Source organism: Pongo pygmaeus, chromosome 5 (assembly GCF_028885625.2).
Source record: "Pongo pygmaeus isolate AG05252 chromosome 5, NHGRI_mPonPyg2-v2.0_pri, whole genome shotgun sequence".
Lineage (NCBI taxonomy): Eukaryota > Metazoa > Chordata > Mammalia > Primates > Hominidae > Pongo > Pongo pygmaeus.
This window is the reverse complement of record NC_072378.2, coordinates 104,712,945-104,740,417: the sequence shown is the minus strand read 5'-3', so window position 1 is coordinate 104,740,417 and position 27,473 is coordinate 104,712,945. Positions and strand designations below refer to the sequence as shown.

Below are 27,473 nucleotides of genomic sequence, written 5' to 3'. Positions count from 1 at the left end.
AAAGATGTGAAATGTCCTAATCTTGAGTGACCCAGGTTTTTTTGTTTTTTTTAATTTTTTTATTATTATTATACTTTAAGTTTTAGGGTACATGTGCACAATGTGCAGGTTAGTTACATATGTATACATGTGCCATGCTGGTGTGCTGCACCCATTAACTCGTCATTTAGCATTAGGTATATCTCCTAATGCTATCTCTCCCCCCTCCCCCCACCCCACAACAGTCCCCAGAGTGTGATGTTCCCCTTCCTGTGTCCATGTGTTCTCATTGTTCAATTCCCATCTATGAGTGAGAACATGTGGTGTTTGGTTTTTTGAAGTGACCCAGGTTTTTAAGGCACTATTGCATATTAGAGAATGAGTCTAGCCGATAGCTCTCAGAGGACAGAAGAGCACCTACTTTAATATAAATACCCTTTGCTATAACAGATGAGCAGAGTGTCATTTACTAAGACTTGCACACCCTACCTGTTGCCCAGGAACTTGGATAGGAAAATACTGGGATTCAGATTAGGAAAAGATTTATAAAAGCTAATTTTAGCTGCTTCGAACCAGTATAGAAGCAAGAATTACTAAGAAAACCTTGTTCAAAACATGTGCATTAGAGGCTGCATTAAAAATTTAGAATTGCCTTCTGAAGTTACTGAAAATTAGGTGGTATAAGTATAATATACTCCATATGGTTTACAACCTAAAGCAAGTGTGGTAAAATAATGGAGAATTCCTCATAATCAGATGCCTTTGAACAATTGTATTCTCAGAAGATTTATAGGGAGTCTGACTTCATTGTGGTGATGAGTTTCACAGAATGACATTTTGCAGAGTAGAGGAGGAAGGGTACAAAAAGTCATGTTGACTTGTGGTTGATTATGTAATGGCCAACGGGATTTATTCTGTCATAGTTGGTCAATTATAGTTACCTGCAATGATCATATACAGGTAAAGGGCATGCTTAGCACTGATTATTTTCTGAATCGTTACCTATGATGATCATAGAAACATAAAGGGAATACTTGGCACTGATTATTTTCTGAATCATTGTATGTATCTTTATTCCTTTTTCAATTAGGACAAGAGGGAATCTTGAAAAATTAGTCTATTTCTTTGCCTCCTGGCTGAATTATAGTTCTACAAATCTGTGTTCATGGTTGTGCTAATACTGCCTGTTTCAGAATTACTCATATATTTCTGGGACACATTCACATCTCAGTGTATAAGTGTATTGTTTTATCTTGAGTTGCATGTGATTTACTGGGCTATGAAATATGATGTTATAGGATAAAGGTTACTGATTTATTAAAAACCATTTGTATATCTTTCCGTAAGTTGAACACTGAGTGTATAATGCTTTGTCAGGTATCCTAGTGACTCAGTGGCAAGTCAGAATGGCCTTTTTGTTGTTCAGAACTGGTGTCCATGTAGACATATACCAGTGCATGTAAGTTTCAATATTTTATTTTTAAGCTTAGGAGCTTACATAATTCTGATTATATATATATTATAGAATAAAATAGAAAACTTTAAATGGGGAAGAAATTCCGTTAAGAAATAAAGCACATGAGCTCTTTTCAAAGAGGCATGGATGATAAATCCTCTGAAATTCGCCTTCTAATCTCATTTTAGAGTAAATCTGAGGGGTGCATGAAAACATTTAGAGCAACTAGCTAAGCGCCCTAAAACTTTGTAGAATATATAGCTAAATGCTATATTCTTGCTTCAATGACAAGAAGTGCTTTTTCAAATTTATATTACATTTTTTAAGGATAAAAGATTCGGAAGATTCATTTTTGTCATAACTAAGAAATTGAGTAATCTTAGGTATGATTTCGTATAGATGCAGCTGTTGCATTAGAGGTAAACATGATAAAGGTCTCATTTTCCTCTTGGAAGGAAGTGGTTTGGGCAGTTGAAGAGTGCACTCTGTTTTTTGTCATTGTAGCATAATAGCACCATGATTTTAAACTACTTCTATCTGTATTTAATAATGATCAGATGAAAGGAATCTTAACAACTTCTTAATAATTTTATTTTTATATAACTTTTCTTAGATCAACTGTTAAACTCCATTCTTAGCTGTATAATATCAGAATTCTGGTATGTCTTTGGATACTAATTTCAAAAAATCATTTCAAAATTTGGTTATTCAACTGGAGATGATATAATTTTACTGGTGATATAATTAAGGAAAATGTGAACACTTTGGAAGGCATTTAACAGCAATAATACCTACTGCTATTATGATTGTTATTAATATGCGTGATGTGATTCTGTAAAAGTATACAGATCAGTGTCTAGACCCTTTATTTATTTATGCTTATACAAGAAGCTGGGCCCAGTGTCTTGTTTTTTAATTTCAGTTTTAGAAAGTTGAGTAAAACCTAACACTATTCTCTGTAGGTATAATTTATTAACACTTTTTGGACCATAAATTAAACCTAGTTTTCGGTAACTTTTTCTTTAAGATTTATAAATGTGTTGAATTGCCAAAAATGATTAATTACAGTCTTCTCAGAATAACGTGGATTTAGAAACCATAGGGAACTGTCAAATAGTTCAGTCTAAATTTCTGTAAGTTAGATTACATGGCAGGATTAGTTAGGGACTAATTTGTAATTAATTTAAAAATAAATTTCATTTTTATCAGAATAAACCTTATTAAGTTTATGTAACTAAATACAAAGCTTCACAAACAACATAAAATGATAGTTGAACCCTTAGTATAATAGACTATATTAGATAGAACTGACTGCATTTTTTTACTAAAATCATAGACTTGTTAAGGAACAGTGCTCAACTACGTTCAGTCAGCTCTCTTGGTGTCTTTAGCCCGCTTCCAAGTTTTTCATCCAGTTATGGACAGCCATGCAAACTTAATTGAAAACATTTTCCAGACATTAAGTAGATTCAGCCTTGAGGCACAAAGGTAGGTAGACTAACATTTCAGAGTATATTTCTAGGGTCAGAGTAATTGTATTTATTCTAATGGTAGAATTCTCCTTTAATCATTTCTAAGAAGTTGAAGCAAATAGTAGAAAGTTCTCTTACCACTGTTACTTTTATAACACAACCAGATGATAATGATTTTTGCTGGATACTGTGTAAGAGTTCAAAGTTCTCAATAGGTGAAGGTGGACAGGTTTCTAGAGAAGACGTGTGTAAACCTAAACCAGTCACTGATTAGTGAGTTGGAAGTTTTACTTAGTGTGTAAGTTATTTGTGCATTGCCATAACACATGTCATCAGAATTATTTTTAATAAAAAAATTAAGTAAGGACACTTTTTTTGTTGTTTGGTCTCCTTTTAGCTAGTGATAATACCACAACTTTGATTTTTACTTAGAGTTTTATTATTGAATATCTATTCCTTTTTACTTTGATCAGTGTTTTGAGAGTTGACATTGATAAAGTAGGGCTGCCTTGGATTTCTTGCTTTGTAATTTAGCAGTGTATTGGGCACAGGTGGTCTTGGTTAGTCACTGCCTTCAATTAAATGACTTGAGATTGACCTACACATTAGGTTTGTACGTTCCTTTTCCATTCAGCATATTGTTTTATCACTTGAAAGGTTATGAAGTCTGTTGAAATATGTTATTTCTTCTTAAGGATCTCTTGAAGGCCATATGAAAATCCCCTATGCTTTTCTTTTTTGATTCCTCCGCAATAGTTTCTTATTCTGTAGGGAGGAGGGAACCCCATTCTAGATAATCAATGACTAGGGGAATGGATAGTTTTTTTGGTGGGGAGAAGAGGGGCAGAATTGGGCAGGGAATTTGCAATTGTAAATTTTTTAAAAAGTCTGTTTTGTCGATCCAATTTTAGGCATATAGCTGTTAAAATTATGTATATTAATGTAGCATAGCTCTTAAAATTATGTATATTAACTTGAAAAATACATAGGTAATCATTTATCAGTCACATATTTATGTTGGCATGCTTTTACGTGTTTGCATTTAGTAAATTGTAAGCCACTGTGCTTAATTTTAGCAAGTAAATGAGAAGCCATATAATTTTAAAAATAGAAGGTATGACCATCATTGTAAATCACAATTGTTAGGTTTTTTGGACTTCATGGCTTGTAGATCAGTGCATTTTTCACAGAAGTATTTGTGGGATTTTAGAGGCAAGAAATTTGCTAAAATAAATTGAATCCAAATCATAGAAAATCATGGTTTATTTTTCTGGATAGCACTGATCACCATCCAGTACACTACAAATTTTGTTTATTTACATCTTGTCACTTTATCTTCCCTTTCTACTATAAACTTCATGAAGGCAGGTTTTTTTGTCTGTTTTGTTCATTGTTGTAACTCGAGTATCTAGAGTAGTGCATAGCACGTAATTTAGAGCAGTGGTCTCTAACCTTTTTGGCACTAGGGCCCAGTTTCATGGAAGACAAGTTTTCCACAGTCAGAAGTCGGGGGGATGGTTTTGGGATGAAACTGTTCCACTTCAGATCATCAGGCATTAGATTCTCACAAGGAACTTGTGCCTAGATCCCTTTCATGGGCAGCTCACAATAGAGTTCATGCTCTTATGAGAATCAAATGTTGCTGCTGATCCAACAGGAGGCAGAGCTCAGATAGTAATGTTCACTTGCCTGCCACTCACCTCCTGCTGTGAGGCCTGGTTCCTGATTTATAGTAGTGCATAACACATTATCTAGAGGAGGGCATAGCACATAATGGGTATAGATTTTTGTTGAAAGATGGAAGAAACTGGTGGAGGGTGTCCAGATTCTTGGCATTTTGAACAAAGAATTGGACAAAATGCACAAACAAGTAAAGAATGAAGCAGCAAAAGCAGATATTTATTGAAAACAAAAGTACACTCCACAGGGTGGGAATTGGCCCCAGCAGCTGCTCAAGGTTCTGGATACAGAATCTTCTGGGGTCTAAATACCCTGTATATGTTTCCCATTGGCCACTTGGTGTTCACCTCATGTAAATGAAATGGTGGCCTGCAATCAATCAGAGGCTGAAGTTACAAAAGTCACACCCCTATGCAGACATCTGATTGGTTGTGGGAAGCAACTAATCAGAGGCTAAAGTGAAGTTACAAAGTTGCACTTCTGTGCATTTGAAGACTTGGCCCTTAGTCTGATTGCTTGCACATAGCTACCTTCAGTTAGTCTGATTGGTTGCTATGTGCAGCCAATCAGAGGTTGGTTGCTGTGTGCAACCAATCCGAGGCTGAAGTGAAGTTACAGAGTTAGACTCCTATGCAAGCGTCTGATTGGTTGCTGTTTACAACCAATCAGTGGTACTTTCAATTTCCCATCTGCCTCGCAAAGAGGTGGGGGTTTGCAAAGGTCTCTGGTCCTTTTGTTACTTAGGCATGGAAAGTTAGGGTTTTCCTTTCAATTTATTTCTAGGAAGTCAGGGTGAAGTGGCCTTAGGTTCCTTGACTCCAGACCCTATTCTCCTGCCTCAAAACCACTCAAATGCAGGATCATTTTGATCAATATATTCTGCCACCATTTTCTTTGCATTTCTTTTTTTTTTTTTTTTTTTTTTGAGACGGAGTCTCGCTCTGTCGCCCAGGCTGGAGTGCAGTGGCGCATCTCAGCTCACTGCAAGCTCCGCCTCCCGGGTTCACTCCATTCTCCTGCCTCGGCCTCCCACGTAGCTGGGGCTACAGGCGCCCGCCACCATGCCTGGCTAATTTTTTGTATTTTTTTTTATTTTATTTTAAGTAGAGATGGGGTTTCACCGTGTTAGCCAGGATGGTCTCGATCTCCTGACCTCGTGATCTGCCCGCCTCGGCCTCCCTAAGTGTTGGGATTACAGGCGTGAGCCACCGTGCCCGGCCTTCTTTGCATTTCTAAATGTTTGTCACTTTTTTTCCTTTTATATCTTTAAGTGGAGTGTATATTGATAGCGCTGATTCTTACAAAAGGTTGTATCTGTTTGTATCTATTGCTGAAAATTTCTCCTTTTGAGAATCCTTAGGGATTTTAAAAGTTTAATCCAGAATTTATTCTCCTGAATTATGTTGTGCCTTATGCTTTGATACAATTTAAAACTCTCAGGTAGTATTGTTTCTTCAAGAGCCTTTATGTATTTATTTTAACTTAAATGCTCAGGGTACATTTTCATCTATCTAAGTTTTAACCTTTGGGCACACATGAACAGTTTTCACATAGTTGAAAACATTGATTATCTTGTAGCACTTTGGAAGAGTGTATGTGGAGTCTTGAAACTCCGTTGTTAAATTCCAGTTGTTAAGACCAGGCAATAAATACATCATTATAGTTCTACATAGCTATTTATCATTCATGATATCTCAATATCGTATGTGTGTATTGTCAACAAGAAAATAATTTGTTATCGTGGTTAGACCTTTTGCTTTACCACTGAAATACTGTTACTCTGGATTATTTGAGAATGAGACTCCATTTTGCACACTACTGTATGTCCAATTAAGGAGTGGTAAGAGACTTGGGAGGGCTCACCTTCCGAACAAGGCTCAGTAGAAACAGCCAGAATAGTAATAGGATGGGTTGGATAAGTGTTAACAGCCTCTGTCCCCTCGCCTAACACTAAGTAGACCTTCCTTATTATCCTTATTGCTCATCACTGTGCAGTCTGCTAATTGTTGAGGTGAGTACATTTTAGGTTCCTTCTGTACTTGAATTATCTTTACTTGCTGTCCTCAGAGAAATGACTGGAGAGTTTCTTAAAACTGTGATTCAGGTTGTCTGTGACTTTCTAGCAGCTTTTCTTATTATGCCATTTAATCAATAATTGACTGAATTCTGCATTTTCCTTTCCTTTCCTATTTTAGAGCTTTTACAAAAAGAAAACTGCAAGCAAACATCTTTTTTTTTTTTTTTAATTCACAAAGATAGATGACTTTGCACTCATTTCAGTGCTGCAAGGCAATTTTTTATTCTTTCAAATTCCTTTATACATTTTTATCCTAATTCTAAGAGAAGTAGGTTTTTCTCTGTTTTTTGATTTTTGGTTTTTATTGGGGGATTGGAGCAACATTTTATCTGCAAGTGCAGCTATTGAAAACTTTAAAAATATGTTTCTTTTAATAGTTGCATATTTTGAGGATCTTCATCGGGCTTTTTTTTAAAAAAATAGAAAAGTAGAAAGATTTATGAATGGAAAATAAAATGCTGGAACAAGTAATTTCCAATTTTTTTTTTTTTTTGAGACAGTGTTGCTGTGTTGCCCAGTCTGGAGCGGTGGCATGATCTTGGCTCACTGCAACCTCTGCCTCCCGGGTTCAAGTGATTCTCCTGCGTCAGCCTCTGAAGTAGCTGGGATTACAGGTGCCCACTGCCATGCCCAGCTAATTTTTGTATTTTTAGTAGAGACAGTGTTTCACCATGTTGGCCAGGCTGATCTTGAACTCCTGACCTCAGGTGATCCACCTGGCCTCCCAGAGTGCTGGGATTGTAGGTATGAACCACTGTGCCCAGCCTCTGATTTTTTAATCAAGTGTTTTTCTCTCTTAAAAAAAAAATTAATGTCTTTGTAGGATATATTAAAAGTGATAGCAAAAACCACAATTACTTTTTCACCAACCAAATACAAGGCTATGACAGTTTATATTGTAAATCATGCTTTTTTTCTGTGATTTGCTTCAAGTTTGTCTCACCAGTTTGATGAGAAAACAGTAGAGGAGTATGTTAGTCTAATGGCTAAATTGTTTTTATATTGTAAGCTCTACAGTATAAATAGAAATACAGAAGCACTATAAAAAATACATGGTTAAAAATACCATTACTTTTTTTTTTGGAGACAGAGTACAGGCTGGAGTGCAGTGGCGCGATCTCCGCTCACTGCAACCTCCGCCTCCTGGGTTCAAGCAATTCTCCTGCCTCGGCCTCCTGAGTAGCTGGGATTACAGACATGCACCACCATGCCAGGCTAATTTTTGTATTTTTAGTAGAGACAGGCTTTCACCATGTTGGCCAGGCTGGTCTTGAACTCCTGACCTCTAGTGATCCGACTGCCTCGGCCTCCCAAAGTGCTAGGATTACAGGTATGAGCCACCGCGCTCGGCCTACTTTTTTTATTTTTTATTTATTTAGAGACGGTTTCACTCTGTTGAACCAGCTGGAGTGTAGTGGTGCGATCATAGCGCACTGTAACCTTGAACTCCTGGGCTCAAGTGATTGTTCTGCCTTAGCCTCCCAAGTAGCTAGGGCTACAAGCACACACCACCACACCTGGCTAATTTTTTTTTTTTTTTTTTTTTTTTGAGATGGAGTCCTGCTCTGCCGCCCAGGCTGGAGTGCAGTGGCATGGTCTCGGCTCACTGCAAGCTCCGCCTCCTGGGTTCACGCTATTCTCCTGCCTCAGCCTTCGGAGTAGCTGGGACTAGAGGCTCCCACCACCACCCCTGGATAATTTTTTTGTATTTTTTTTTTTTTTTTTTTTTTTTTTTAGTAGAGATGGGGTTTCACCGTGTTGATCTCCTGGTCTTGATCTCCTGACCTTGTGATCTGCCCGCCTCAAGCAATCAAGGATGGTCTTGATCTCCTGACCTTGTGATCTGCCCGCCTCAGCCTGCCAAAGTGTTGGGATTACAGGCATGAGCCACCGCGCCCGGCCCACACCTGGATAATTAAAAAAAAAATTATAACTTTCTTTTGTAGAGATGGTGGTCTCACTATGTTGCCCAGATTGGTCTTGAACTCCTGGCCTCAAGCACGCCTCCCACTTTGGCCTCCCAAAGCCCTGCGATTACAGGCATGAAAATAGCATTACTTTAAAACCATACACAAGTAGCTGTCTAGGTACTTAAGCTTGACTCTGTAATAGTTATTTAGTAGGGAGTTACTAGATTATCTGTGATTAATGTAGTTTATGAAGATATGTCAGATTAGCCATAATACTATTTAGTAATCTGAATTCAGAAGAATTATAATGCCTACTTTTTGATAAATGGAATAGTGATTATGAACATGGACTTGGGTTTTAATCCCTGCTTCACTGTTTACTTATGTATTGGGGTACAAATTACATGATCTCTTTGACACTCAGTTTCCTGCTTCTAAAAGTGAAGAGAATATCACCTTCCTCACAAGATGCATTAAATGAAATGATAAATGCTTATTAGCACACTGTCTGGGTACATATTAGTGTTATTTACGTTATATCATTACATGGTTTTAACAGTATAGTTTATATAAATAGTATATTTTGTTAAAATTACTTTATTACAGTTTCTGGATTGCTAGGTTTTAATTGCATGTTAATATATATTTTCAGAGTATTGGCTTTCATGTCTCCGCAGCCAGTTGAGAGTTGAAGACTTATTTTCTATAATTTCTTTTTTTTTTAACTTTTATTTTAAGTTCACGGGTACAAATACAGGTTTGATACATAGGTAAACTTGTGTCACGGGGCTTTGTTGTACAGATTATTTCATCATGTAGGTAGCCTAGTATACATTAGTTATTTTGCCTCATCCTTTCCCTCCTCCCACCCTCCACCCCTTTGAAAGGCCTCAGTGTATATTGTTCCCCTCTGTATCCATGTGTTCTCATCACTGAGCTCCCACTTATTAGAGAGAACGTGTGGTATTTGGTTTTCTGTTCCTGTGTTAGTTTGCTAAGGATAATGACCTGCAGCTCCATTCATGTCCCTGAAAAGGACATCGTCACGTTCTTTTTTATGGCTGCATAGTATTCCATGGTGTATATGTACCTCATTTTCTTTATCCAGTCTACCATCAATGGGCATTTAGGTTGATTCCATGTCTTTGCTATTGTGAATAGTGCAGCAGTGAACATATGTGTGCATGTATCTTTATAACAGAATGATTTATATTTCTTTTGGGTATATACCCAGTAATGGGATTGCTGGGTCAAATGGTATTTCTGTCTTTAGGTCTTTGAGGAATCACCACACTGTCTTCTACAATGGCTGAAATAATTACTCCCACCAACAGTGTTTAAGCCTTCCTCTTTCTCTGCAACCTTGCCAGCATCTGTTGTTTTTTGACTTTTTAATAATATCCATTCTGACTGGTATGAGATGCTATCTCATTGTGGTTTTGGTTTGCATTTCTCTAATGATCAGTGATGTTGAGCTTTTCTTTCATATGATTGTTGGCCACCTATATGTCTTCTTTTGAGAAGTGTCTGTTCGTGTCCTTTGCCCACTTTTTAATGGGGTTGTTTTTTTTTTTTGTAAATTTGTTTAAGTTCCTTATAGATGGTGGATATTAGACTTTTGTCAGATGCATAATTTGCAAAAATTTTCTCTTGTTCTGTAGGTTTTCTGTTTATTCTGATGATAGTTTTTTTCGCTATGCAGAAACTCTTTAGTTTAATTAGATCCCAACTTTCAATTTTTGCTTTTGTTCTAATTGCTTTTGGCGTCTTTGTCAGGAAATCTTTGTCTGTGCCTAAGTCCTGAATGGTATTGCCTACATTGTTTTCCAGGGTTTCATGGTTTTGGGTTTTACTTTTTTTTTTTTTTTGAGATGGAGTCTCGCTCTGTTGCCCAGGCTGGAGTGCAGTGGCACGATCCCGGCTCACTGCAAACTCCACCTCCCGGGTTCAAGCGATTCTTCTGCCCCAGCCTCCTGAGTAGCTGGGATTACAGGCGTGTGCCACCATGCCTGGCTAATTTTTGTATTTTTAGTAGAGATGGGGTTTCACCATGTTGGTCAGGGTGGTCCCGAACTCTTGACCTCGTGATCCACCAGCCTTGGCATCCCAAAGTGCTGGGATTACAGGCGTGAGCTGCTGCACCTGGCCTGGGTTTTACATTTAAGTCTTTAATCCATTTTGAGTTAATTTTTGTATATGGTGTAAGGAAGGGTTTCAGTTGTTTTCCTATAGCTAACCAGTTATTACAACACCATTTATTGAATAGGAAATCCTTTCCCCATTGCTTGTTTTTGTCAGGTTTGTGGAAGATCAGATAGTTGTCAGGGTGCGGTCTTATTTGTGGGTTTTAGATTCTGTTTCATTGGTCTATGTGTCTGTTTTTGTACTAGTACCATACTGTTTTGCTCACTATATCCCTGTATTATAGTTTTAAGTCGGGTAGTGTGATGACTCCAACTTTTCTTTCTGCTTAGGATTGCCTTGTCTATTTGGGCTCTTTTTTGGTTCCATATGAATTTTAAAATAGTTTTCTCTAGTTCTGTGAAGAACATCAATTGTAGTTTAATAGGAATAGCATTGAATCTATATAAATTGCTTTCGTTAGTGTGGCCGTTTTATTGATACTGATTCTTCCTGTCCATGCGCATGGGATGTTTTTCCATTTGTTTGTGTCATCTCTGATATCTTTGATCAGTGGTGTGTAGTTCTCCTTGTAGAGATCTTTTGCCTCCCTACTTAGTTGTATTCCTAGGTTGTTTATTCTTTTTGTGGCAGTTGTGAATGGGAGTTCATTCTTGACTTGGTTCTCAGCTTGACTGTTGGTGTATAGGAATGATAGTGATTTTTCCACGTTGATTTTGTATTCTGAGACTTTGTTGAGGTTGTTAATTGGCTTAAGAAGCTTTTGGGCTGAGACTGTGGTATTTTCCAAATATAGTGTTATGTCATCTGCAAACAGGGATAGTTTGACTTCTTTTCTTCCTATTTGTTTGGCCTTTTGTTTTTTTCTCTTGCCTGATTGCCCTGGCTAGAACCTCCAATACTATGTTGAATAGGGGTGGTGAGAGATGGCATCCTTGTCTTAATGTTGGTTTTCAAGGTAGTGCTTCCAGCTTTTGCCCATTCATTATGATACTGGCTGTGAGTTTGTCATAGGTGGTTCGTATTATTTTGAGGTATGTTCCTTCAATACCTAGTTTTTTAAGAGTTTTTTTTTTTAAACATAAGTTGATGTTGAATTTTATCAAAAGCCTTTTCTGCATCTGTTGAGATAATCATGTGGTTTTTGTCTTTAGTTCTGCTTATGTGCTGAATCACATTTATTGATTTGTGTATGTTGAACCAACCTTGCATCCTTAAGTTGAAGCCTACTTGATTATGGTGTATAAGCTTTTTGATGTGCTGCTGGATTCTGCTTGCCAGTGTTTTTGTTAGGGATTTTTGCATCAATTTCATCAAGGATATTGGTCTGACTTTTTTTTTTTTGTTGTATCTCTGCCAGGTTTTGGTGTCAGGATAATGCTGGCTTCATAGAATGAGTTAGGGAATAGTCCCTTCTCAATTTTTTGGAATAGTTTGAATGGGAATGCTAGCAGCTTTTCTTTGTATATCTGGTGGAATTCAGCTGTGAATTCATCTGGTCTTGGGCTTTTTTTGGTTGGCAGGCTTATTTTCTATAATTTCTATAACAGTAGTGAACACTGTTGCTGCTCTCCATCTCATTCCTATTTTGGAACCTTACGGACACCACTTCTAGGTCAATGATCAGAGGAAAGCCATGATTAGAAGGCCCATGTAGTCCTTTTCTTATAAAATAGTGACCAAAATACTTGTTTTTCTTATATTTGAAAGCTATACTTGTCTACTTGTTTTAAGTTTAGAGGAATTCCATAGATTGTAATATAGTTTTATGTAACAGTGTTTTTATTACATAGATTATAGAATTCATGTTGGGGTAGAAGTAAATTTAAATAGACATGTAAATACTATGTCTTAAAAATATTTTATTAGTATTAAAATCTTCTGATAAGAATGCTAGTGCCTTAAACCACCTTTCCTCTTTGTTAAGTCATGATCACCAGAGGCAACAATTTTCAACTTTCTAAACTTTTCCTTTAATATATATTTCCAAATAATAAGCTTCCATGGCTCTTTCTCAGTTTATGACTTTTAGATATTATTTAATCATTTCTTGTTATGGTAGATGATGATTTATAAGTTTCGATTAGACAATATTGGTTATATATAGTTAAGAAAGTATTGTTTACTGCTTAGTCAAGTAGTGAACTGTAATAACGTTCTTTTTTGAGGATGACTATTTTTCTTGAAGTTAATAATTGAGTTTGTGCAGTTTTCTTTGTATGAATCAGCATTTCTTCATCTATATGCTCCTATAAAATATCTCTTCATACTCTCTTCTACAAAGACAGATTCATTAGATAGTTTGTCAGTTCCATCTTTCTGCTCCATATTAATTCATTTTCACCTGATATAAAGAACTACCTGAGGCTGGGTAATTTATGAAGAAAAGAGTTTTAATTGACTCACAGTTCTGCAGGCTTAACAGGAAACATGACTGGAAGGCCTCAGGAAACTTACAATCATGGTGGAAGGTGAAAGGGAATCAGGCAGCTTCTTCACATGGCAGCAGGAGAGAGGGAGAGTGTGTGAGGGGGAAGTGCCACACACTTTTAAACCTACAGGTCTTGTGAGAACTCATTCACTATCACAAGAGCAGCAAGGGAGAAATTTGCCTCTGTAATCCAGTCACCTCCCCCCAGACTGCTCTTCCAATTTGACGTGAGATTTGGCGGGGACACAAATCCAAACCATATCGTTCCACCCCTAACCCCTCCGAAATCTCATGTTCTTCTCATATTGGAAAATACAATTATCCCTTCTTAACAGTCCTCCAGTCTTAACTAATTTCAGCATTAACTCAGAAGTCCACAGTTCAAAGTCTCATCTGAGATAGATAAGTCCCTTCTGCCTATGAGCCTGTAAAATCAAAAACAAGTTAGTTACTTCCAAGATACAGTGGGGGTACAGGCATTGAGTGAATGCTCCAAGTGGGAGAAATTGGCCAAAACACAAAGGCTACAGGCCCCATGCAAGTCTGAAACCTAGCAGGGCTGTCATTAAATCTTAAAGCTCCAAAATAATTTCCTTTGACTCCGTGTTTCATATCCAGGGCACACTGATGCATGGGTTGGGATCCTGAGGACTTGGGGGGCTCCACCTCTGTGGCTCAGCAGGGTACAGCCCCACCTCTGTGGCTCAGCAGGGTACAGCCCCCTAGACTGCTTCCACAGGCTGACATTGAGTACCTCTGGCTTTTTCAGGTGCACTGTGCAAGTTGTCAGGGGGTCTCCTATTCTTGGGTCTGGGGGGTGGTTGCCCTCTTCTCACAGCTCTACTAGACAGTGCCCCGTGTGGGGGGTTCTAACTCCACATTTCCCGTCTGCACTGCCCTAGTAGAGGTTCTCCATGAGGGCTCTACTCCTGCAGCAGACTTCTTCCTGGACAGCCAGGCATTTCCATACATCCTCTGAAATCTAGGCAGAGGTTCCAAAACCTCATCTCTTGCTTTCTGCACACCTGCAGGCCCAACACCACGTGGAAGCTTCAAGGCTTGGGCTTGCACCCTCTAAAGCAGTGGCCTGAGCTGTACCTTGGCCCCTTTTAGCCATGGCTGGAGCTGGAGCTGGAGCATCTGGGACGCAGAGCACTAAGTCCTGAAGCTGCATAGAGCAGTGGGGCCCGGGGTCCGGCCTGTGAAGCCATTTTCCCTCGTAGGCCTCCAGGCCTCTGATGTGTGGGGCTGCAGTGAAGGTCTCTGACGTGACCTGGAGACAATTTTCCTGTTGTCTTGGTTATTAACATTCAACTCCTTGTTACTTATGTACACTCCTGCAGCTGGCTTGAATTTCTCCCCAGAAAATGGGTTTTTGTTTTCTACTGCATGGTCAGGCTGCACATTTTCCAAACTTTGTGTTCTGTTTCTTTTTTTTTTTTTTTTGAGTTGTAGTTTTGCTCTTGTTGCTCAGGCTGGAGTGCAATGCGGTGATCTCGGCTCTCTGCAGTCTCTGCCTCCTGGGTTCAAGCAGTTCTCCTGCTTCAGCCCCCCGAGTAGCTGGAATTACAGGTCCCTGCCACCACGCCTGGCTAATTTTTGTATTTATAGTAGAGATGGGGATTCACCATATTGGCCAAGCTGGTCTCAAACTCCTGACCTCAGGTGATCTGCCCGCCTCAGCCTCCCAAAGTGCTGGGATTGCAGGCGTGAGCCACTGTGCCTGGCCCTCTGTTTCCCTTTTAAACATATTCCAATTTCAAACCATCTCTTTGTGAATGCGTGTAAGTGAATGCTTTCAGAATGAGCCAGGTCACATCTTGAATGCTTTGCTGGTTAGACATTTCTTCCACCATAGTCTGGGCATGCTGGGTCACGCCTGTAATCCCAGCACTTTAGGAGGCCAAGGTGGGTGGATCACTTGAGGTCAGGACTTCAGGATCAGCCTGGCCAACAGGGTGAGACCCCATCTCTACTAAAAACAGAAAAAATTAGCTGGGTGTGGTGGCGCATGCCTATAATCCCAGCTACTTGGGAGGCGGGAGAATCGGTGGAACCTGGGAGGTGGAGGTTGCAGTGAGCTGAGATCATGCTATTACACTCCAGCCTGGGAGACAGAGTGAGACTTTGTCTCAAAAAAAAAAAAAAAAAAAGAAAAAAAAATTTCTTCCACCAGATACCCTAATTCATCTCTTTCGAGTTTAAAGTTTCACAGATCTCTAGGGCAGGGGCAAAATGCTTCCAGTTTCTTTTTGCTAAAGCATAGCAAGAGTGATCTTTACTCCAGTTGCCAATAAGTTCCTCATCTCCGTCTGAGATCACCTCAGCCTGGATGTCATTGTCCATATCAGTATCAGCGGTTTGATCAAAACCATTCAACAAGTCTCTAGGAAGTGCCAAACTTTCCCACATCTTACTGTCTTCTTCAGAGCCCTCCAAACTGTTCCAACCTCTGCCCCTTACCCAGTTCCAAAGTCACTTCCACATTTTCAAGTGTCTTTATAGGAGTGTCCCACTCCTGGTACCAATTTTCTATATTAGTCAGTTTTTTGCACGGATATAAAGAACTACTTGAGACTGAGTAATTTGTAAAGAAAAGACGTTTAATTGACTCAGTTCTGCTGGCTTAACAGGAAGCATGACTGTGAGGCCTCAGGAAACTTACAATCGTGGAAGGCAAAGGGGGAAGCAAGCACCTTCTTCACATGGTGGCGGGAGAGAGAGAGAAAGAGCGTGAGGGAGGATGTGCCACACACTTTTAAACCATGAGATCTCATGAGAGCAGCAAGGGGGAAATCTGCCTCCATGCTCCAGTCACCTCTCACCAGGTCCCTCCTCCAATTCAACAGGAGATTTTGGCAGGGACACAAATCCAAACCATATCACCCTCTAAACCTAGAAATAATCTTAGTGTCTCTCCCATGTTTGATCTCCATATTCTAGATTCCATATCTTCTATTATGGTTTATTCTTTTTCTTTGGAGGAGGATATGCTTCAGTAGCTTCTTGAGAAAAGGTGCATTGAAGGTAGTTTTAAAAATCTTATAAAATAGTTAAACATGTTTTTTATTTATAACCATCTATTTGAATAATAGTGTGTAGTTGGCTATAGAATTCTGCATATAGAGTAATTTATCTTACAATTTTGAAGGCTTTTTACCTTTTGGATTTCTGTGTTGCTGTTGAGAAGTTTAATGCCCACATGATTTCTGTTTATCTCTGGAATCTTTTATCCCTGATGTTATCATGAAATTTCACTTTGACATGCCTTGTTGAAGGTCTTTTAATTTAATAGACTAGACACTTGTTGAGCCTTTTAAACCTGGCACCTGATGTCTTTCAGTTCTGGGAACTTTTTTGGTATTATTTCTTGGTTATTCCCCTTTGGTCCCTCACCCCTTTTCTTTTCTTTATTCTTATTTTCTGCAGTATGTCTCCCTTGATTGATTCACAAATTTTCTCATCTTTCCTATTTTCTACTTTGTCTTTTTATTCTACTTTGTAGAATTCCTGAACATTTTCTTTCTAAACTTCTGTTGAATTTTTATTTATTGCATTGTATTTTTGATTTCTCATTTCCTGAATATTTTCTACCCAACATCCTTTTATCATTCCATGGTATAATTTCTTTTCTGTTTGAGGTTATCAGTTACTTTTCTAATTTTTGTTGTTTTCTTTGGTTCCCTTTACTGTCTTTGTTATTCTGAGTTTCATTTTTCGGTTTGTTGTAATTTTTGTTTTTCAGGTTAGAGGCCTACTTCAGTTGTATTTTTAATATTGTCTGTTCATTCATGTGTAACGGTGAGGCACTCAAATGTTGGCTGGAAGCGTTGTGTACATGACTTGAGTTTGTTGACTACTTGGTTTGACTGTACACCAATGTTTCTCGGTCTCAACACTATTGATATTTTGGATCTGATAATTCTTTGTTGTGGGGGCTGTCATCTGAATTTTAGGATATTTAGCTGCATCCCTGACCTCTACCCACTAGCTGCCAATAGCATTTTCCCTTCCCCGTTCATAAAAATAAAAAAGTTGCCTCATGTTCCCAGGGGAAAATTTAACCTTGGTTGGGGATGACTGCTATAGACCCATTGTCCCGAATTGGGCTGTTTCTTTATTTTTAATTTTTGTTGCTTTTTAGAGATAGGGTCTTGCTTTACAGATAGCGTCTTGCATGCAGCACCATGCATGGCTAATTTTAAAATTTTGTTGTGGAAATGGGATCTCTCTAAATTGCCTAGGCTGGTCTTGAACTCCTGGCCTTAAATGATCTTTCCACCTTGGTTTTCCAAAGTCTTAGAATTACAGGCATGAGCCACCATGTCTGGCTGAACTGAGCTGTTTCACTGGGGACTTTCTAATGCCAATATCTGTAAGATCCTTTTCTGATGCCAGTCTTGAGAGGAAGCTTTTAATTACTTCTACTTGAGGTTTTTAAGCCTGCCTGCTGGATTTCTGGGAGCCTAGTTGGAACATGGAGGCTGAAGTTTTCACTTAATTTGTTGTTTTCACGATGGCTCCTCATCTTTGCTCTCCGTGTGTGTCTTGTCTACCAGCCCAGAGCCTCCCTGTTCACTTTGTGCAGAGAATAAACTTCCCATCTTCTGAGACAGTATAAAGAGGGATAGTAACTAACTGGATGGGATGGGAAGAAAGGTCCTAGGGGAGAGTCTGTTTCTTTTATTGACTTTCAACTATTCCTCCTATTTTTAGCTCTACATAACCATTCCTATATTCCAAGGTACCTGGTACTTCCAATTCCTCTATTCCTTTTTTGTTTTCAATGTGTGTGTTCTGTAGTAAGAATTTAGTTGCTTATTGTTGGAATCCCCATTTGTGGGCAGTTAGACTTCAGCTTTCTTTGATCTGCTAAGTCAGTTACTATTTCTCCATTTGCTTGCTATCTTTCCAAAACTTACTGACTTATCCAATATGCTGTTGTTTTCTTTCTTGTTCTTCCTTTGGGTGTTCAGTTTTATTATTTTACTGACATTGTACTTTGTTTAAAAGCAGCAATAAAGATGAACAGATGTGTTCAATCCAGGAGTAATAAGCGTCTAATTTCAAACTATTTTATTTTTTTTTAGACATGGGGTCTTGCTCTGTTGCCCAGGCTGGAGTGCAGTGGTGTAATATAATTCATAGTAGCCTTGAACTCCTGGGCTCAAATGATCCTCCCGCCTCAGCCTCCTGAGTAGCTAGGCCTACTACTATGATGTGCTACCATGACTAGCTCATTTTTTAATGTTTTTGTAAAAGTGGGGTCTCACTATGTAGACTAAACTGGTCTCAAACTACTGGCCTCAAGCCACCTATTGCCTCAAGTTTTATGTTTTTACATTTTCTTCCTTTTTGCAGGAAAAACTCAAATGAGGATTTTAGGAATAAAACCATAAAAGGTTTTTTTTAAGGTTTTCAACTGGGCCCTGTCCTGTCCTTAATCAACAGATATGTATTTTTAAGATTTTATATTAGCGTACTCTCTCTTAGTATGAGTCAAATGATTGGAGGAGTAGAGCTTAGGGGACTAAGTATATATTAATGGCAATCAGTGAAATTGAGCCTGTATATGCTACTGTTAATAGCAAAAGGGCTTCTTAGCTTTTTAAAATTTTATATTTTAATAATTATGCTCTGGACTTTGGGAAAGTTATTATTCTGGTGCTTATTTTTTTAGAGGTGAAAAATTCTGGTATTTAAAGCAATTTAAATTCAAGTATCTAAAGCAATAGGGTCCAATTCACTAGCCACATGTGGCTATTTAGATTCAAATGAGCTATAATTAAATACAATTAAAATTTTAGTTCCTTAGCTGTACTAGCCACATTTCAAGTACTTGGTAGCCATATGCGACTACTGACTACTTTTGATACAGTGCTGCTCTAAAGACTTCCAGATTAACACAGTTTCTATTACATTGATAATTCCACATATATGTGTGTTGTGCCTGAGAAACTTAGAGCTTACAAAAAGTTGAATTTGCTCAGCCATAGTAATTGTCACGTGCCCACTCAGTCCCTATGTAAAGCTTCAAGTTGTGGGAAGAACTTCCCTTATATGGATTAAAATTGTGGTAATTGTATCTTTTGTTTGATTCCTCTGGCTTTACTTTTAATTATTTTTTTCCCCCTCAGACAGTGCAATGCTTGCTAGACAGTGGTGCTGATATTAACAGGCCAAATGTATCAGGAGCAACTCCATTGTACTTTGCTTGCAGGTATGATACTTTATATTTCCAGATGCTATATATACTCATATATATATATATATATATATATAAAGAAATATATATATTTCCAGATGTATATATAGTCTATTTCTAGACATACACATTTCTGTGTATTTTCTAAAGCTCTCTTGTTTTCCCACAAATACTGTGCTCTCTTTTAAGAGGAAGTATAATCTCTTTTTTAAGATGAAGTATTGTGGTTCTATTACTTAACTGTATGAGGAAAAGTATTTTCTGTTATATTTAATTGCCATTGCTTTTATGTTACATGTGGAGCTTTTGATTTGCTTGATTACTTCAATTTTAGACTAAGTACTTATTAACAAAAGATAAATCAGTAATCTGGTAATTCCCATCATTTACTGTGTTATATAACCAGGTCATTTCCAGTGGGATAAGCTGTTGGAATATATCTTGATCCAGAGCCATGTGTTTTCTTTCTCTGTATCTATAGCCAAAAAGAAATCTTGAGTCAGTCTTGTTAGATATTGTTATACATGAAGTTATTTTTGTATTTCTATATTGGTTCATTTTCTTGACGTGTACATTTTGTTCACTTATTCATTCATGTATTTGGCAAATGTTAACACTCACTGTGTCATGCATTGTTGTAGGTGTGTAATACAGTAATAAATAAACTCTAGTCCCTAAGGAGCTAACAGTATAATTATACACATGCTGTCACACCCACACCCACACACATATATAAAAATATATACACACCTATATATTATGTATTATGTAAATGTAGTTTGCAATTAGCATCAGTTCACAGAACACTATAGTGATTCTTCTTTTTGATTTAAATTATATGAATTGTAATATTTATTTAGGCCTTCATATTCCGATATAGAGCTCTCCAGAAAGCGCCTCTCTTCTTTTTTTCTGTTTTGTATCATTTTATTGGAAGTTGGTTTTAGGTTGAAAGACCTGCTTTTTTTATTGTTTAGCTTCTTGTTGGGGTCTGTGATGTGCCTTTGATGAGACCAATTCAGATCATCTATTTAACAACCCTGTATTAGAATTCAGGGGCTTTTGGGTTTCTAGACTTCCAGATCTTTCTGATTCCAGCCATTTTCTTACATTGTATTTATGATTTGGTTGCTTGGCTAGAAAACCAGTTCCTTCCATAGTGTCCTGAATTTATGAATAATATCATCATTTGATTCCCTGTAATCATATCGTATCTTGAAGGGTTATCTTTAGATCAGACCTTTTTTTGAAGCTCCAGATTTGAATGTCCATCTGCCTGATTAACATCATCACTTAGAAGTACCGCAGAATCTCAGATATTAACATGTCAAAATACAGCTTCAGATTTTCTTCCTCAAACCTTTCCCCCAGTTTTTCCTCATCTTAATCAATAGAAACCTTATTGTCTCAGTTGTTTAAATTAGAAATAATTAGGTTATTTTTTATTTCTCTCTCTCTTTGTGAACTTGGAATTTTTTAGTAAGTTCTGTAAATTCTACCTTCAGAATATGTTTGGAATCTGAACTTCTAACTCAACCAAAACCACCTTAATGTTGTTACCTTTTGCCTAGAGTACTGCAGTAATCTCTTCACTGGTCTCCCTGGTTCCTATGTTGTTTCCCTCCAATCTCTTCTTTCCTTAGCAAAGTGATCTTAAAAAAAAAAAAAAAAAAAGAATCGGCTCTTGTCACTTTGTGTTTAAGCCTTGTATATAAAACTTTTCAGTGCCTCGTTGTTACATTTTAAATATAATTCAAGTTCTACCTTGGCCTGTGAGACCTCCATGATTTCACTCCTGTTTAGGTCACTGTACTTGAACCACAGTGATTCTCTTTGCGTTCCTTAAATGCAACTAACTCTTTCAGCAGGCTTTTCTACATGGTATTGGTTTTGCCTGAAATGTTCTTCCCTAGGCTTTTTACAGGGCTGACTGTTTCTTATTCATGTTACTGCTTAATTAAGTTACTTTTTAGGAAGGCAGTTCCTGACCAATCTAAGCAGGTCGTTCCCCAGATTTTTGATCGCAGTATCACAGTCATTTCCTTCATAACACTTCCTATTTTGTAGTTGTTTATTTACTTGCTTATAGTCTGTCTCCCCTACATGCCTAAAAATTCAATGAAAGCAAGAATAGTGTTTATTTTGTTTACCACTTTATGTCCAAAGTGTAGTACAGTGTTTTGCACTTAGATGCATAGTAGATGTTTTTGAATGAATGCATCACTATGAAAAATATCTTATAAAAAACAATGCCATTTATAATAGTTAAAATAGAGATATGTTAGTGTTGTGCAGAACTGGGTATCCCTATAGTTAGTCTGAGCTTAGGGATATGGCAGAAGGATTTTTAAGAAATACTTTCTCCTAGTACTGTATTCCCATCATTTAGTTTTAATCTAGCAAATATTAGATCTTTTTGAACAAAGATGGTTAAGCAAGTCTGTGATGAAACGTGAAACCAAAAAATCACTGTTGTAGAAGAATGATAGATATGGAACATGGTTCTTCTGCAGGCACACTTTTAATTTTACTTGTGATATCTTGATACAGGTATAAATTAAAAATATAAGTTATTCCCAATGTGTTATTTCTGATAAATGAAAGGGAAAGGCATATAGGAAATAGAACAAGTTAACCCCCAGGACAAATTATAGGGCTCTAAGATAAAGGTTAAATGGAATATATAGTTTTTATTGGTTGAGAAGTATTACTAGATATAATATATCATATTCAAGGGTCAACTACTGAAACTGTTTTCTTTGTATTTGAATTTTGCAATTAAATTTAGAATGGTATTAAGATACAGGGGAAAGAACCTAGTTTGTGTAGGCGGGTTCAAATCCCAGCACCAGAGGTATACAACATTAGTCAAAATTCTTGACCCCTGAAGCTTTGTTTGTTTGTGAAATGGAAGTGCTGATATCTGCCTGGTGAGATTATTGTGAAGATTAAATGTGATGGCTTCCGTAAAGCATGCTGCAGAGTATTCAACACTTAGTAGTTGATAGGTGCTCACTAAGTTCTGACATACTTCTTTCACTCTTCAGTGAGCATAAAGTCGTGTTGTCCTCATTTAATTTAATTGCTCTACAGGGTTTTCTTTTGTTTCTTGTCTAATTCTGAGCACTTTTTTTTTTTTTTAAATTTTTGAGACAGAGCCTCAATCTGTTGCCCAGGCTGGAGTGCAGTGGCTTGATCTTGGCTCACTGCAATCTCCGCCTCCTGGCTTCAAGCGATTCTCCTGCCTCTGCCTCTCGAGTAGCTGGCATTACAGGCATGCGCCACCACACCCAGCTAATTTTTATATTTTAGTAGAGATGGGGTTTTGCCATGTTGCCTGGGTTGGTCTCGAACTCCCGACCTCAGGTGATCTGGCTGTCTCATCCTCCCAAAGTGCTGGGATTACAGACGTGAGCCACCGTGCCTGGCCCTGAGCACTGTTTTATAATGTAGTGTTTCTGTGAGTCTTTTTCAGATGGATTTTGACCTAAAATTATGATAGAAAGGGTTTTCCAGCCAGTTTTCTTCGCTGGATACTCTGGACAGGATGTTATAACTCACGTAAACTATATAACTAATTAACTCATTCCTTCTGTCATGTAAAATATAGGCACACATTGATTTTTTTCCCCCTGCCATCTTTACACACCTTTAAGTCTTTTATATGACTTCTACCAATATTTCAAATCCTGAAATTATTAGATTGGTTTTATATTCAATCCTTATGTTCCCAGTTCCTTCAACTGGGTTCTTCAAATAAAGGTTGGGATGTATAATGGTTTTCAGGTGTTTTTTGTGTTTGTAGATAACTTTTATTCTATTAGGAAAAGCAAGGTTTAGTTAGAGTTGTATAGATACAGTAAATTAGTAAGATGTTAATGGAGTTTTAGAGGTCTCTACTAGAGTCAGAAAGGGCTAAGATTTAGAATGTGGATTTGTAGATGTAGATTGCACCACTGCACTTCAGCCTGGGCGACAGAGTGAGACTCCATCTCAAGAAAAAAAAAAAAAAAAAGAGTTCTTACACTTAAAATTGTAAACTTTCAGCATAGGAACGGACCTTTAGAAAATATGATCTGTTTCATAAGCCATTCCCAATAATATTACAACTGTCTGGACTATTTACACTTATGCCAAATTCTCAAATTTATAAGCATGAATGAGTCCAAAGTTAGGGGGCTGAAAGTGTTTGAGAAATCAGATCTAAGTGCTTTAAAAGCCACCACAAGTTTCTTATTAGTTAAATTTTTGTGGACTTCTTAGTTTTCATAAAATACATTGGCAATTTCTTGAAGAGAGTATTATCTCTATAATATTAAAAAATTGAGACTGTCTCAAAAACAACTTCATTTATAAAGAATGATTATTTGTTGAGTAATTTTTTTTAGTTATTTAAACTGAAAAATCTTTTATGCAACACTCTGAGCAGTCTGAAAGAGGATCGTTGTAATTGAATTACAGGTGAGGCATTTGAGTCCCTAACTGCGTTGTGCAGATTTTGTATGTTATTAGCTATTTATTGTTTTTAAATCTATTTTAAAATTTATTCTTATTTTAAATTATTAGTTTTTAGAGACAGGGTCTTGTTCTGCCACCCAGGCTGGAGTGCAGTGGCGTGTTCATAACTCACTGCAACCTCCAACTCCTTGGGTCAAGAAATTCTCTCATCTCAGCTTCCCAAGTAGCTGGGACTATAGATGTGTACCACCACACCGAACTAATTTTTTAATTTTTATTTTTAATAAAGTCAAGGTATGTCATCCAACCGGGTCTTGAACACCTGGCCTCAAGTGATTCTCCAGTCTAAGCCTCCCAAAGTGCTGAGATTACACATGTGAGCCATGACACCTGGCTCTTAATCTGTTTTTGAAATGAAATGCCAACTGATCATAAATGAGATTTCTGTGTAGTTTTAGAAATTACTCCAGCTTTCTAAAAATGTTATAGTAGTATTTCTTTTTCTTCATGCTGATTATCCTTTTTTGTTATATATGGTACAGAGTTATTTTGAGGCTTTATTATTTACCTTGTGTATTGAACATTGTCCTGCACATGGTGATCTTGTCTGTTCATCCTCTCTGATCCTCAGTCCATTGTTCTCATAGCACATATCCTCCTGTGTATGATACCATCATTTTTTTGAGTACTGAATTGTTTTTTTTTGTTTTATTATTATTATTATACTTTTAAGTTCCAGGGTACATGTGCACAACGTGCAGGTTTGTTACATAGGTATACATGTGCCATGTTAGTTTGCTGCACCCATCAACTCGTCATTTACATTAGGTGTTTCTTCTAATGCTATCCCTCCCCCAGCCCCCTGACCTCCCGACGAGCCCTGGTGTGTGATGTTCCCCGCCCTGTGTCCAAGTGTTCTCATTGTTCAATTCCTACCTATGAGTGAGAACGTGCGGTGTTTAGTTTTCTGTCCTTGGGATAGTTTGCTGAGAATGATGGTTTCCAGCTTCATCCATGTCCCTGCAAAGGACATGAACTCCTCCTTTTTTATGGCTGCATAGTATTCCATGGTGTATATGTGCCACATTTTCTTAATCCAGTCTATCATTGATGGACATTTGGGTTGGTTGCAAGTCTTTGCTATTGTGAATAGTGCCGCAGTATACGTGTCCATGTGTCTTTATAGTAGCATGATTTATAATCCTTTGGGTATATACCCAGTAATGGGATCACTGGGTCAAATGGTATTTCTAGTTATAGATCCTGGAGGAATCACCACACTGTCTTCCACAACGATTGAACTAATTTACACTCCCACCAACAGTGTAAAAGCGTTCCTATTTCTCCACATCCTCTCCAGCATCTGTTGTTTCCTGACTTTTTAATGGTCACCATTCTAACTGGCGTGAGATGGTATCTCATTGTGGTTTTGATTTGCATTTCTCTAATGACCAGTGATGATGAGCGTTTTTTCATGTGTCTGTTGGTTGCATAATTGTCTTCTTTTGAGAAGTGTCTGTTCATATCCTTTGCCCAATTTTGATGGGGTTGTTTGTTTTTTTCTTGTAAATTTGTTTGAGTTCTTTGTAGATTCTGGATATTAGCCCTTTGTCAGATGAGTAGATTGCAAAAATTTTCTCCCATTTTGTAGGTTGCCTGTTCACTCTGATGGTAGTTTCTTTTGCTGTGCAGAAGCTCTTGAGTTTAATTAGATCCCATTTGTCAATTTTGGCTTTTGTTGCCATTGCTTTTGGTGTTTTAGTCATGAAGTCTTTACACATGCCTATGTCCTGAATGGTACTGCCTAGGTTTTCTTCTAGGGTTTTTATGGCTTTAGGTCTTACATTTAAGTTTTCAATCCATCCTGAATTAATTTTTGTATAAGGTGTAAGGAAGGGATCCAGTTTCAGCTTTCTCCATATGGCTAGCCAGTTTTCCCAGCACCATTTATCAAATAGGGAATCCTTTCCCTATTTCTTGTTGTCAGGTTTGTCAAAGATCAGGTGGTTGTAGATGTGTGGTGTTATTTCTGAGGGCTCTGTTCTGTTCCATTGGTCTATATCTCTGTTTTGGTACGAGTACCATGCTGTTTTGGTTACTGTAGCCTTGTAGTATAATTTGAAGTCAGGTAGTATGATGCCTCCAGCTTTGTTCTTTTGGCTTAGGATTGACTTGGCGATGCGGGCTCTTTTTTGGTTCCATATGAACTTTAAAGTAGTTTTTTCCAATTCTGTGAAGAAAGTCATTGGTTGCTTGATGGGGATGGCATTGAATCTGTAAATTACCTTGGGCAGTATGGCCATTTTCACGATATTGATTCTTCCTATCCATGAGCATGGAATGTTCTTCCATTTGTTTGTGTCCTCTTCTATTTCATTGAGCAGTGGTTTGTAGTTCTCCTTGAAGAGGTCCTTCACATCCCTTGTAAGTTGGATTCCTAGGTATTTTATTCTCTTTGAAGCAATTGTGAATGGTAGTTCACTCAGGATTTGGCTCTCTGTTTGTCTGTTATTGTTGTATAAGAATGGTTGTGATTTTTGTACATTGATTTTGTATCCTGAGACTTTGCTGAAGTTGCTTATCAGCTTAAGGAGATTTTGGGCTGAGACGATGGCGTTTTCTAAATATACAATCATGTCATCTGCAAACAGGGACAGTTTGCCTTCCTCTTTTCCTAATTGAATACTGTTATTTCTTTCTCTTGCCTGATTGCCCTGGCCAGAACTTCCAACACTACATTGAATAGGAGTGGTGAGAGACGGCATCCTTGTCTTGTGTCGGTTTTCAAAGGGAATGCTTCCAGTTTTTGCCCATTCAGTATGATATTGACTGTGGGTTTGTCATAAATAGCTCTTATTATTTTGAGATACGTTCCATCAATACCTAGTTTATTGAGAGTTTTTAGCATGAAGGGCTGTTGAATTTTGCCGAAGGCCTTTTCTGAATCTATTGAGATAATCGTGGTTTTTGCCATTGGTTCTGTTTATGTGATGGATTGCGTTTATTGATTTGCATATGTTGAGCCAGCCTTGTATCCCAGGGATGAAGCCGACTTGATCGTGCTGGATGAGCTTTTTGATGTGCTGCTGGATTTGGTTTTCTGGTATTTTATTGAGGATTTTTGCACAGATGTTCATCAAGGATATTGGTCTAAAATTCTCTTTTTTTGTTGTGTCTCTGCCAGGCTTTGGTATCAGGATGATGCTGGCCTCATAAAATGAGTTAGGGAGGATTCCCTCTTTTTCTATTGATTGGAATAGTTTCAGAAGGAGTGGTACCAGCCATTCAGAGGAATGGTACCAGCTCCTCTTTGTACCTCTGGTAGAATTCGGCTGTGAATCCGTCTGTTCCTGGACTTTTTTTGGTTGGTAGGCTATTAATTATTGCCTCAATTTCAGATCCTGTTATTGGTCTATTCAGAGATTCAACTTCTTCCTGGTTCAGTTTTGGGAGGGTGTATGTGTCCAGGAATTTATTCATTTCTTCTAGATTTTCTAGTTTATTTGCATAGAGGTGTTTATAGTATTCTCTGATGGTAGTTTGTATTTCTGTAGGATTGGTGGTGACAACCCCTTTATCACTTCTTATTGTGTCTGTTTGATTCTTCTCTCTCTTCTTCTTTATTAGTCTTGCTAGCAGTCTAGCTATTTTGTTGCTGTGTTC

At 37.7% G+C, this 27,473-nt stretch overlaps 1 protein-coding gene across 12 annotated transcripts in view; it reads left to right on the top strand.

Moving 5' to 3' along the window:
• The window catches only part of HACE1 (HECT domain and ankyrin repeat containing E3 ubiquitin protein ligase 1), a 124,468-nt gene that overhangs the window by 29,474 nt on the left and 67,521 nt on the right, over positions 1–27,473 (top strand). For 8 of the 12 annotated variants that reach the window (XM_054491400.2, XM_054491398.2, XM_063666456.1 and 5 more), the window contains one exon: positions 19,285–19,367. The exons of the other annotated variants lie outside the window; for them this stretch is intronic. In XM_054491400.2, the coding sequence (XP_054347375.1) occupies positions 19,285–19,367 (83 nt within the window). The remainder of the gene's footprint in view (positions 1–19,284; positions 19,368–27,473) is intronic. 12 annotated transcript variants of the gene reach the window in all.